Source organism: Tupaia chinensis, unplaced genomic scaffold (assembly GCF_000334495.1).
Source record: "Tupaia chinensis unplaced genomic scaffold, TupChi_1.0 Scaffold000117_2, whole genome shotgun sequence".
In the NCBI taxonomy this organism is placed as follows: domain Eukaryota; kingdom Metazoa; phylum Chordata; class Mammalia; order Scandentia; family Tupaiidae; genus Tupaia; species Tupaia belangeri.
This window is the reverse complement of record NW_006159583.1, coordinates 5,868,974-5,879,570: the sequence shown is the minus strand read 5'-3', so window position 1 is coordinate 5,879,570 and position 10,597 is coordinate 5,868,974. Positions and strand designations below refer to the sequence as shown.

The 10,597-nt window shown below is 39.8% G+C and overlaps 1 protein-coding gene and 1 pseudogene across 2 annotated transcripts in view; one reads left to right on the top strand and one right to left on the bottom strand.

Annotated features, from left to right (window-relative positions):
- Positions 1–7,819, top strand: part of LOC102490124 (pantetheinase) — a 28,998-nt gene extending 21,179 nt beyond the window's left edge. For both annotated transcript variants that reach the window (XM_006144319.3, XM_006144318.3), the window contains exons 6-8: positions 163–524; positions 5,518–5,688; positions 7,604–7,819. In XM_006144319.3, coding sequence (XP_006144381.1) covers positions 163–524; positions 5,518–5,688; positions 7,604–7,786 — 716 coding nt within the window. In that variant the 3' untranslated portion in view covers positions 7,787–7,819. The remainder of the gene's footprint in view (positions 1–162; positions 525–5,517; positions 5,689–7,603) is intronic.
- Positions 7,820–8,948: 1,129 nt separating this feature from the next.
- Positions 8,949–9,047, bottom strand: LOC114007066 (uncharacterized; annotated as a pseudogene).
- Between the last annotated feature and the right edge of the window lie 1,550 nt (positions 9,048–10,597).

Genomic DNA, 10,597 nt, shown 5'->3' with positions numbered 1-10,597 from the left:
TGGAGGACTGTCTTCTAAGAGGTAGGTCTCTGGTGCTGGGAAGGTTGGGAACTACTACTGGCTTAGAGGTAGTAAAATGTTAAATTTAAGATAACACTAACAACTGTGAAATCCCTTTTACTTTTAAAATTTCAAATGGCATTTCCAACTTATTATTTCCAGGAAGTGGCATCTATGCACCTGGTTCTCCAAGAGTATTTCATTATGATATGAAGACAGAGGAGGGAAAACTCCTTCTCTCACAACTGGATTCCCACCCACCCCAGCCTACAGCAGTTAACTGGACTTCTTATGCTAGTAGTATAGACGCAGTAACGATGGGAAACCAAGAATTTAAAGGCATTATTTTTTTTGATGAATTTACCTTCGTGAAGCTCACAGAAGTCACTGGAAATTACACGGTTTGTCAGAAAGACCTATGCTGTCATCTGAGCTACGAGATGTCTGAGAAGAGGTCAGATGAAGTTTATGTCCTCGGGGCATTTGATGGACTGCACACTGTGGAAGGGCATTATTATCTCCAGGTAATGTTTTGGTGTCCAAAGAGTTACTAGATGAACAACAAACATTCTAGTTAAATTTGAATTTCAGATAAACAGAATGAATTTTAGTAGAGGTAAGTCTCACTTGTGGGGATTTACATATGCTAACAACATTGTTGTTTATTTGAAATTCAAATTTAGCTAGACAGCCCATACTTTCCCTTGCTAAATCTTGCCATCCTAGATATCAGTTCCATTTTAAACTGGTGGGGAAAAGCAGGACCTTTACTGCAGTATTAGTATTTAAAAGTATTCCAATTACAGTTGTTTCAGTGGATAACTGAAATCTATGATATCTCCTGCCTGAAATAAATTGGCTATATCTCCTCTAGTTTCATGAATGACTACCTTGATTTCTAAAGGACTTGACACTAAGTATGTATTGCAGACAGATAGACTTGATCTTTTGGATCGTTCAGTAGAATTTTTATTGCTGCAAAGATTGAGATATCTCCACGCAGGCAACACAAAGGAGAAGCTATCAAAGGGGCTATCCATCATGGCCAGATGCTAGAACCCTTAAGATGAAATGGCTCCAGGAGGAACAGATGATGTAATGGTTACTTTGCTGGACTCCCATGCAGTCGACTGCGGTTTGAGTCCTGTACCTGGAGGCTTAAAACTCATGCTGGGCGTGTGTGCATGTGTGCCGAGGATCCTGAGAGGAGGATAGAGGAGAAGGGATCTCAGCAGGGCTATTGCCCCTAGGGGATGATTTCCATTTTCTGTCTTTCTGTGTCTCTCCAGTGAGCACATGTACCCTATAGCAAAAATCTCTCTTTCAAAAAAAAAAAAAAAAAAAAGGTTAAATGGGTTAAATGTTAAATGGCTTCAATTTTCTCTCTGCTCCACTCTTCCTTAGTCTGGCCCCCATGCAGTCTCACCTATTCTATTGCAGTATCTTCCTAACCAGGCTTCGGGCTGACAGTCTCCACTTCATCTATCTAGTACATGGTCTGCTGTCTAATTACAAAAGTTACGAAAAGCTATTTTCTATCTTCTCTTGCTTAAACTTCCTCACTGACCGCTGATTTGACAAATCAAATTCCTTAATGTAAACGACTCACAATGTCTTGTTGTGTTTGCCAGAGAAAGACAGAGATAGCAAGAGAGGAGGTGAAAAATAATCCCCCAGAGGGGATGGCCACATTGCAATCCCTTTTCCTCTTCTCTTCCTGGGATTTTGGGTGTGCATGCATACATGCTCAGCATGATTTTCAAACCACCATGTTCAGAACTCAAACCATAATCCACCATGTGGGAGTTCAGCACCTTACCTACTATGCCACCTGCTGGCCCCAACATTTTCACATTTATTGAGTACTTATAATACTGTATGTCAGGTATATATTCAGTGCTGATAAGAAGATAGGTAAGTTGTGGCCAGCAGGTGTTGTGGTGAATGCACCAGATTTCCACATGGTCGAATGGGGTTCAAGTGTTAGACCCAGCGACTTGAAAATCACTCCAGGTGTATATGTGTGTATGCCCAAAATCTCAAGAGGAAAGTGAGGAGAAGGGATTGCAGCATGGCCATCCCTTCTGGCGGTAATTTCTTACTTTTCCTCCGTCTGTCTCACTCCAGCAAGTACATGTGCCCTATAGCAAAAATCTAAATAGAAAAAAAAAAAGAAATATGAGTAAGTAAAGACCCTCTTCTTGAGAAATTTCATCTCTAAAGATAGACTTTCAAAATATAATTTCATATAGGTTGCCATGTGAACATATAGAACATATAGGTTGTCATGTGAACATATAGAACATAGAGTGCACATTTTGCTGCAGGAGTACTAAGGACCCAAACTTAGCCAAATTTGGCTGCAAGAGCAGTGGGACGTCCGTCTCTGGTACTGAGGTAGGTGAGCTCTCTCAAGTAAAACCAAGACCTTTGCTGGTATTGTTGGGTGGTGATCTCTTATCCAAACCATCGGTCCCATAGCACATTTTGGAACTAAGAATTTTTTTTTTTTTGAGAGGTTTTTCACTATAGGGCGCGTGCGCTCGCCAGACAGACAGAGACATAGAGACAGAAAGCGAGAAATCACCCCCCAGGGGGGATAGTCACGCCACAATCCCTTCTCCTCCATTCTCCTCTCAGGATCTTGGACACGCACGCACACGCGCCCAGCGTGAGTTTTAAGCCACCGGGTCTGGGACACGAACCGTGGTTGACTACGTGGGAATCCAGCGACATAGCCATTACACTAACTGCTGGTTCCCTGGAATGAAGAATTTTCTGATTCAATAAAGACAACCACACGTATTACCTGATAGGACAGAATCAGGAGCAGCACAGAAGAATCAAACACATTAATACATCCACTGGAAGACAGGAAGATAAATAGCTAAATAGCTTAAATAGATACATTATAATTGGTGTTAGTTCAAGTTGGAGTTTAATGTCAAATGGCTTACAAAAATCCTTAATTTTCAGAGAATTTTGGATTTGGGTATTGAGAATAAGGGATTTTATATTGTATTATCTTCATAATCTTTTATAATCTACGATGATATATTGTGCTAGAAAAATCTCTATTAGCACCAAAAACTTCTTCCTAACCAAGTGAGAGATGAGAAAGAAAGAGGTTAACGTGAAATAACACACAAATTTTCCAAGCACTCTGCAGTGAGTACCTACCATTCTGTAAGAATTATAAGGAAGTGGGGAAAGAGGTAGTTGTGTCATTTGAGAGTAGGGGGTGGTAAAAGGTGGGTAAACAGTTTGAATAAGAGATCTGAGAAAGTAATGATCTGGAATAATTGCTTTAGGAGTGGGAAGGAGGTGCAGCCTGTATATTTTAAAGAATAACTGAGTAAGTAAATGAATAAAGGAATAAATTCATAAAAGAAATTTTTTCCCTTTACCTGATGCACTTAGGAGCTTTTCCTTCCTCAGTCACTCCCAGTATCCTCTCATCAAGGTGAGAGTCATCCAAACAGCCAGATGCTTTGTCTTTTTGAATGTAAAACCAATTCCCTAGTTTAATGAGAAAGCTTCAGGGAGAAACAGTTTGGGAAGAACAATTCTGCTAAAAAAAAAAAAAAAAAAATTAAACACATGGGGCTCAAGGTCCATGCGGAGATCATGGCTTCTGCACTCAGAAAATCCAGATTGAATCCATCCCTTCACTAAATAGGAGCCACCTGGCCTTGGACCAGCCTGTCAGCCTCTTTAAATCTTTAGCTAACCTCGTTCCTAGCACATGGATTTATTTTCATTCACCCAGTATTTATGTAATGCTGGCTATTTCCAGGTACTTGCTAGAGTCTGAGGATATTGGGATAAGCAAGAGAGATGTGGTCAGTGTCTCCGCAGAGCTTGAGCCTAGTGGGGACATGCATCAAACAGAAAATGAAGCCAATTACTATCTGATTTTAGTAGTGACAAATGCTGCAAAGGAAAAGCACCATGCACAATTAGTACACATCACAGGAGGGACTGACGAGTTCCGGAGGTAAAGATGATGATGATGATGATGATGATGATAACAATAGTATATTCTTTACAGGGTTTGGGGGAAGTTTGATGTAATATATAAATGTAAAATGGCAGAAGGGTGTTTATTTCACCTTTACTTCTTTTTCTCTTTTCTCACTTGGTTAGGAAGTAGTTTTTGGTAATAATAGAAATTTTTCTTGCATGATGTAACATCACAGATTGTGAAAGCACTGTGAGTGGCATGTAGAAAAACATAATTGATAGGTTTTACATTTCTTTCTTAACTGTTTCAGTCCTTGGCCAGATAAAGAGGATGTGAATTTTACAGATCACAGGTATTGGCTCTAGTTCAACTCTGGGGAACATTATAACTCTAAAGTTCTTTTATTGTGTGAGATAGGGAATAAGATGGCAATTAATCTATTGTCTAGATTAAACCTTTGAGAAATGTCTAAAAGCATTGCTAACTTGAGAACAATGAGGGTATAATTGTTTTTGGCTACCAGCCAAGGATCCAATGGTCTCTTTGTGTGGTTAATCTGTTTGGCAGGGAATTGCAGAAAGCACTGGAGTCTGCAGTCCCTAATTTTGTAATTACTAATTGTATTCTTCAGCAGTAAGCTTGATATACCTAATTAAGAAGTAATATTATTTTATAAAACAAAGAGGCATAGGCATTTTTCTGTGCCAGGAGTTTATTTCAATTAACTTTGTTGACATTTTACCAGCCACCATTTTATTTATTTATTTTTAATTTTTAAATCCTCTCCACATTTTTTTGTTGTATGTTTTTTTTTTTTTTTCCCCCCTTTTTTTTTTTTTTTTTTTTTTTTTTTTTTTTTTTTGTTTTTTGTTTTTTTTTTTTTTTTGTCATAGGGCAAGTAAGCTTACCAGACAGAGAAAAGGGAAAACGAGACATAACCTCCAGGGGGGATGGCCGTGCTGCTATTCCTTCTCTTCCAGTCTCCTCTTGGAATTCTGGGCACACATGTGCATGTGCCCAGCATATGTTTCAAGTCACTAGGTCCGAGACTTGAACTGTCCAGTTGGCCATCTGGGAATCCAGCACCTTAACCACCACATCTCCTGCTGGTCCTCCATCCAACTTTATCAAGGTGTAATTAACATACAGATGTTGGTATAATTGCAATGTACAATGTGATGTTTTGATATATGTATACATTGTAAAATGATTTTATTGGGAGAGGTTTTTTGCCTTAGGGTACATGCACTCACTAGAGAGGGTGAGCGACAAGACTGAGAGAAAGTGAGAAATCAACCTCTGGGAGGGATGGCCAAGCCACAATCCCTTCTTCTCCATTCTCCTCCTGGAATCTTGGGCACGCACACACGCATGTCCAGTGTGATTTTCAAGTCATTGAATCTGGGACTCGAACCACAGTCATCCATGTGGGAGTCCAATGACGTAACCACTATTCCATCTGTTGGCCCTACATTGTGAAATTATTAAATCCTGCTAATTAACATATTCATCATGACTTTCCTACGACTTACCGATTTTCATTAATTTCCTAGATTTGTACTCTGCTGAAGTGTAAAACAACAGACTTAAACACTTGTGGGGACTCAGTTGAAACGGCTTCCACCCGGTTTGAAATGTTCTCCCTCAGTGGCACTTTCAGAACCCAGTATGTTTTTCCAGAGGTATTGCTGAGTGAAATTCAGCTTGCACCTGGGGAATTTCAGGTAAGAAACTTTACTTGAGATTGCCAATTGATTTCATGTAAGAGCAGGCATTTTTGAGTTCAAAACCTACCTGAATGCTTATAAATATAATAATCTCCATTTGGAAAGGACAAGATTATTTTTGAGGATCATGAATGACATGAATTCCTTCTCTAAAAAGTCTGTCTTTCTATTTACTTATCTACCTACCTACCTATCTACCTATTGCTTCCTTTTATGAGCAACAGAGAGAAAGACAGAGCCAGCACACCCAACAGAATCTTGATGTTGTGTTCCACTCCCAGCTTCAGCCAGCCCTGGGTCATGTGAGCCTGGCACACTTAGGGAGGTCTCCAGATGTGAACCAGGTTCTTTTTCCTGTGAGCTGGTCTAGTGCAGTGTGCTGTTTTAATGCTGTACCACTATCTGCCCCTTTCTCTGGAAATTCTTAACATAATAGTCAGTGTAAGAAATAAATAAACTTAAAAAAAAATCCATGTGTCTTTGAGAATAGAGTAATATGGGGGGGGGAGATTTCAACAAGTGTGTGGAAAATGTGTTATAAAAACACTACACATGAATTTCCAAATTTTTTTTTTGCACCAAAATATATTTGCATTTTAGTTTCATTTTTTTTTTCATGAACTTTTTGGTGTCCTGTTGTAGAGTTTATTTTGGGGATGAAGAGAAAAGGCTGGCCTATGGAAAGTCTGTGGAATAGGAAGATGATTCGACAAGAATAGTTTCAGGACCAGTCCAGGCAGGGCTCTTTAGGATCTCTGGGAGCGAAGACCTAGGGGAGTTGAGAGGGACCTTTCTCACTGTGTTGGTCAAAGACTAGAATGACCTGGGAGCAAAGGGTGGGAGAAGCTGAAGGAGAGAGAATTCCAGTGGCTGATGTTAGTAAGGAAGCAACTTTCATTTTTAAAGTTCAGGAACATTATCTGCTCAGAGGACTAGATTTCTCTCTTCTATCCTACTGAAACCATTGTTTTATGTTATATTTAGTAACTCATGGGATGCTTCCTCAGGTAAATACAATATAAGATATTGACTACAGACATTTCAATAATAAATAAATCAATGTCAGATCCATAGCATTTTCTGCTTCATTTTCTTCCTTTCTTTCTCTTTCTTCTTTCTCTCTCTCTTTTCCCTTCTTTCGTTCCTTTTCTTTTTTTCTCTCTCCTTCTGTCCTTCCTTTCTTCTCTTTCTTCCTCTCTTTCTATCTCTGCAAGAAGGTACATATGTTCACCAGAAAGAGAGAGACCCTCCCCAGCAGAGGGTGGTCACACCACAATCCTTTTTCTCCATTTCTCCATTTCATCAAGATTTGGAGTGCACACACACACACACACACACACACACAGTGTTTTTTAAGCCACTGGATTCAAAATCACAGTTGACCATTTGAGATCTGGCTCCCTGCACAGGGCTTAACTGATATGCTATGGGCTAGCCCTCAGTTTTTCTTATACTTTGCAACATTTCACACATTTCTTGTTTTTCTTTTCTTTCTTTTTTTCCCCCTCATTCTGTTTTTTGTTTTTTTTTTTTTTTGCTTTAGAGTGCATGTGCTCACCAGAAAGAGACAGAAAGAGACAAAAGAAAAGTGAGAAATCCCCCTCCCCCAGGGGGATGGCCATGCCACAATGCCTTCTTCTCCAGTCTCCACTCGGGATTTTGGGTACACAAACATACACTTGCACCTGGTGTAATTTTTCAAGTAACCAGTCCGGGACTCGAACTGCAGAGTTGGCTATGTGAGATCCAGTGCCCTAACCTCCACTCCACCTGCTGACCCATTTCAATATTTCTGATAGAAAAAAAATTGGCCAATATTTTTATTATTTCTCCATCTAGCTGTACTGATTATAAAAGTGCGCCGTGGGCTTGTGTAACTTAAAGATGTATTCTACTTTTCTGTTTTCATTAGGTATCCAGTGATGGTCGCTTGCTTAGCCTGAAGCCAACATCCAGACCTCTTTTAACAGTAACCTTGTTTGGGAGGTTGTATGGGAAGGATGGGTCATCAAATGCCCCATCAATGCTCGTAGCACAAACGTTACAAATAATGCTCATCATTGCAACATCTATTGTGTACTTTTTATGTTGGTAGATTATTTACATTTTTCTTTTTTATTTGAGATAATTTGAAAAATGAATGAGAAAAGAGGCATTGGTCTGGGCTTTTGCTAATAGTGGTCTCTAGTATAAGCAAGGTATTAATTCACATATCTCTTTGTTTAAACAAGCATACCAGATAACATGGGCTTAAAATAATACCTAGTAAGGTGATTAAAAAAAAAAACTGTATTTGCATATTGGTCTTTCTTTTTTTTGGAGAGGTTTTTGCTATAGGGCCTGTGCGCTTGCCAGGAAGACAGAGAGACAGAGAGAGACAGAGAGACGGAAAGTGAGAAATCACCCCCCCCCAGGGGGGATGGCCGTGCCACAACCTTTTCTCCTCCAATCTCCTCTCGGGATCTTGGGCACGCATGCACACGCGCCCGGTGTGAGCCACCGGGTCCGGGACTCGAATCACAGTCAACTCTGTGGGAGTCCAACGACATAATCATTACGCTAACTGCTGGTCCCCGTATTGGTCTTTCTTAGAATTGGACTGTTTGTGTCAAGTGAGTATTACTAATTTTTTTTTAGAATTATTTACTTTATTTGTTTATTATTATTATTTCACATGAATTTGGTCAGAGAAAGAGAGAGAGAGAGAGACAGAGAGAGACAGAGAGAGAGAAAGCAAGTCACCAGGCTGGGACACGAACCGTGGTCAGCCATGTGGGAATTCCAGTGCCTTAACCACCATACCACCTGCTGGCCCCCAGTATTACTAATGTTTTATGCAGAAGAAATTCAAATTACAGTTAAAAAAGCAGAAGAAAATTATTATAAAGTACACTTATGAAAAGTCTGCATATATCTCATTTAGTTCTGCTTAAGATTTCTAATAATTTTATTTGGTTTCTATGAGAGTTATTTATATAAACTATATGATTCTGTTTTCTTTTTTTCATTTCTTTTTCTTTTATACATTCAATCACATTATTATTTGGCTTACAAAATGGATATTTCAACAGGTGAACATTTCTCCCTAGCGCAGTTGATAAAATTACAAAATATCTTCAACAGATAATACCACATTTCTTTGTGCCATTAACGCTTTGCCTCCCTATTTTTCTTCTAAATGTCCTTCCTCAGACCCTCCTCTTTCACAATACTATATCTGGTATTTACATCTATATATGGTGTTTCTATATCCTTTAAAAAATATGGAACGCTTCACGAATTTGCATATCATCCTTGTGCAGTGGCTAAACTTCTCTGAATCTTTCCCATTTCAGTATATATGGGCTGAATAGTGTTCCCCTCCTTCCTTGCCAAATTCTCTTGTTGAAATCCTACCCATGAGGACTTCAGAATGTGACTGTATCTGAACTCAGGTGGTAAATTGAGGTCATCGGCAGAGACCCTAAGCCAACATGACTGATGTTCTTATAAGAAATGAGTAGAAAAGACACACAGAGGGAAAAACCACATGAAGACACAGAGGAAGATGACCTTCTACGTGCTGAGGAGAAAGGCTTCGGAGAAAGACAACTCTGCTGACACCTTGACCTGGACTTCTAGCCTCTGGAATCATGAAAAAATAAATCTTTGTTGCTGAAATCATCCAGACTGTGGTACATTGTCATGGCAGACCTAGAAATTAGTGCCCCTCTTTCTCTTCCTTCACAATTTTTCTACCACAATATAAAGTTTGAAACAAATGTTGTCTTATAAGAATACCCAGCTAGCCTGAGTCTCCAAGACTTCAGCAGACACTTAGAGAAGAATTGCTGATGGCATGACAGTGAAACCACTAGATGATTGAATATCTTCTAAAATTAGAAAACCAGGAAGTCACATTTTTTTGAAATTATGTATTTAATGCAGTAGTAAATATCCTCTTTTCAGTAGCCGTAGAATTGCTTGACATTATACAATTTAGTGAAACAAAGAACATATTTTTAAAATAATGATTTATATCATTTTACTTTTTATTAGTATTTAATATTTTTATGGAGTTTTTTTTTTTTTTGTCTTAGAGCACATGTACTTTCTAGAAAGAGAGAGACAGAGAGAGACAATGAGAGGGAAAGCGAGAAATCACCACCCCCCTCCCTGGGATGGATGGCCATGCTGCAGTCCCTTCTCTTCCATTCTCCTCTTAGGATCTTGGGCATGCAGGCACATGGGCCTGGTGTGATTTTCAAGCTACTGGGTCCAGGACTTGAACTGCAGTTGGTCATGTAGGAGTCCAGTGATGTAACCACTATACCATCTGCTGGTCCCCTTATTTTAAAATTTGCTATAGGGCACTTGCATGCACCAGAGAGACAGAAATAGAGACAGAGAGAGAAGTAAGATAGCAAGCTGTCAGGTCCAGGATTTGAACTGCAGTTGGCAATGTAGGAGTTCAGTGCCTCAATCAATACACCACTTGCTGGCCTTCCAAACAAAGAACATCTTGTAAGTCAAACTCTCTCTCAAGTGGTGGTCTCTCCACATAGCACATTTTAAAATAATCTTAGTGTTTGAGTTTCAAGATCCAGGATGGCTTTTCTGGGATGTTCCGGTCCAAGGTCTTTCTCTCTCTCTCTCTCTCTTTTTGGAGAGGCTTTTGCTATAGGGCATGTGCGCTCACCAGACAGACAGAGAGAGACAGAGAGACAGAAAGCGAGAAATCACCCCTCAGGGCGGATGGCCACGCCACAATCCCTTCTCCTCCACTCTCCTCTCGGGATCTTGGGCACGCACGCACACGTGCCTGGCATGAGTTTAAGCCACTGGGTCCGGGAATCGAACTGTGGTCGACTATGTGGGAGTCCAGCAGACATAGCCATTATGCTAACTACTGGTCCCCTGCATGTCT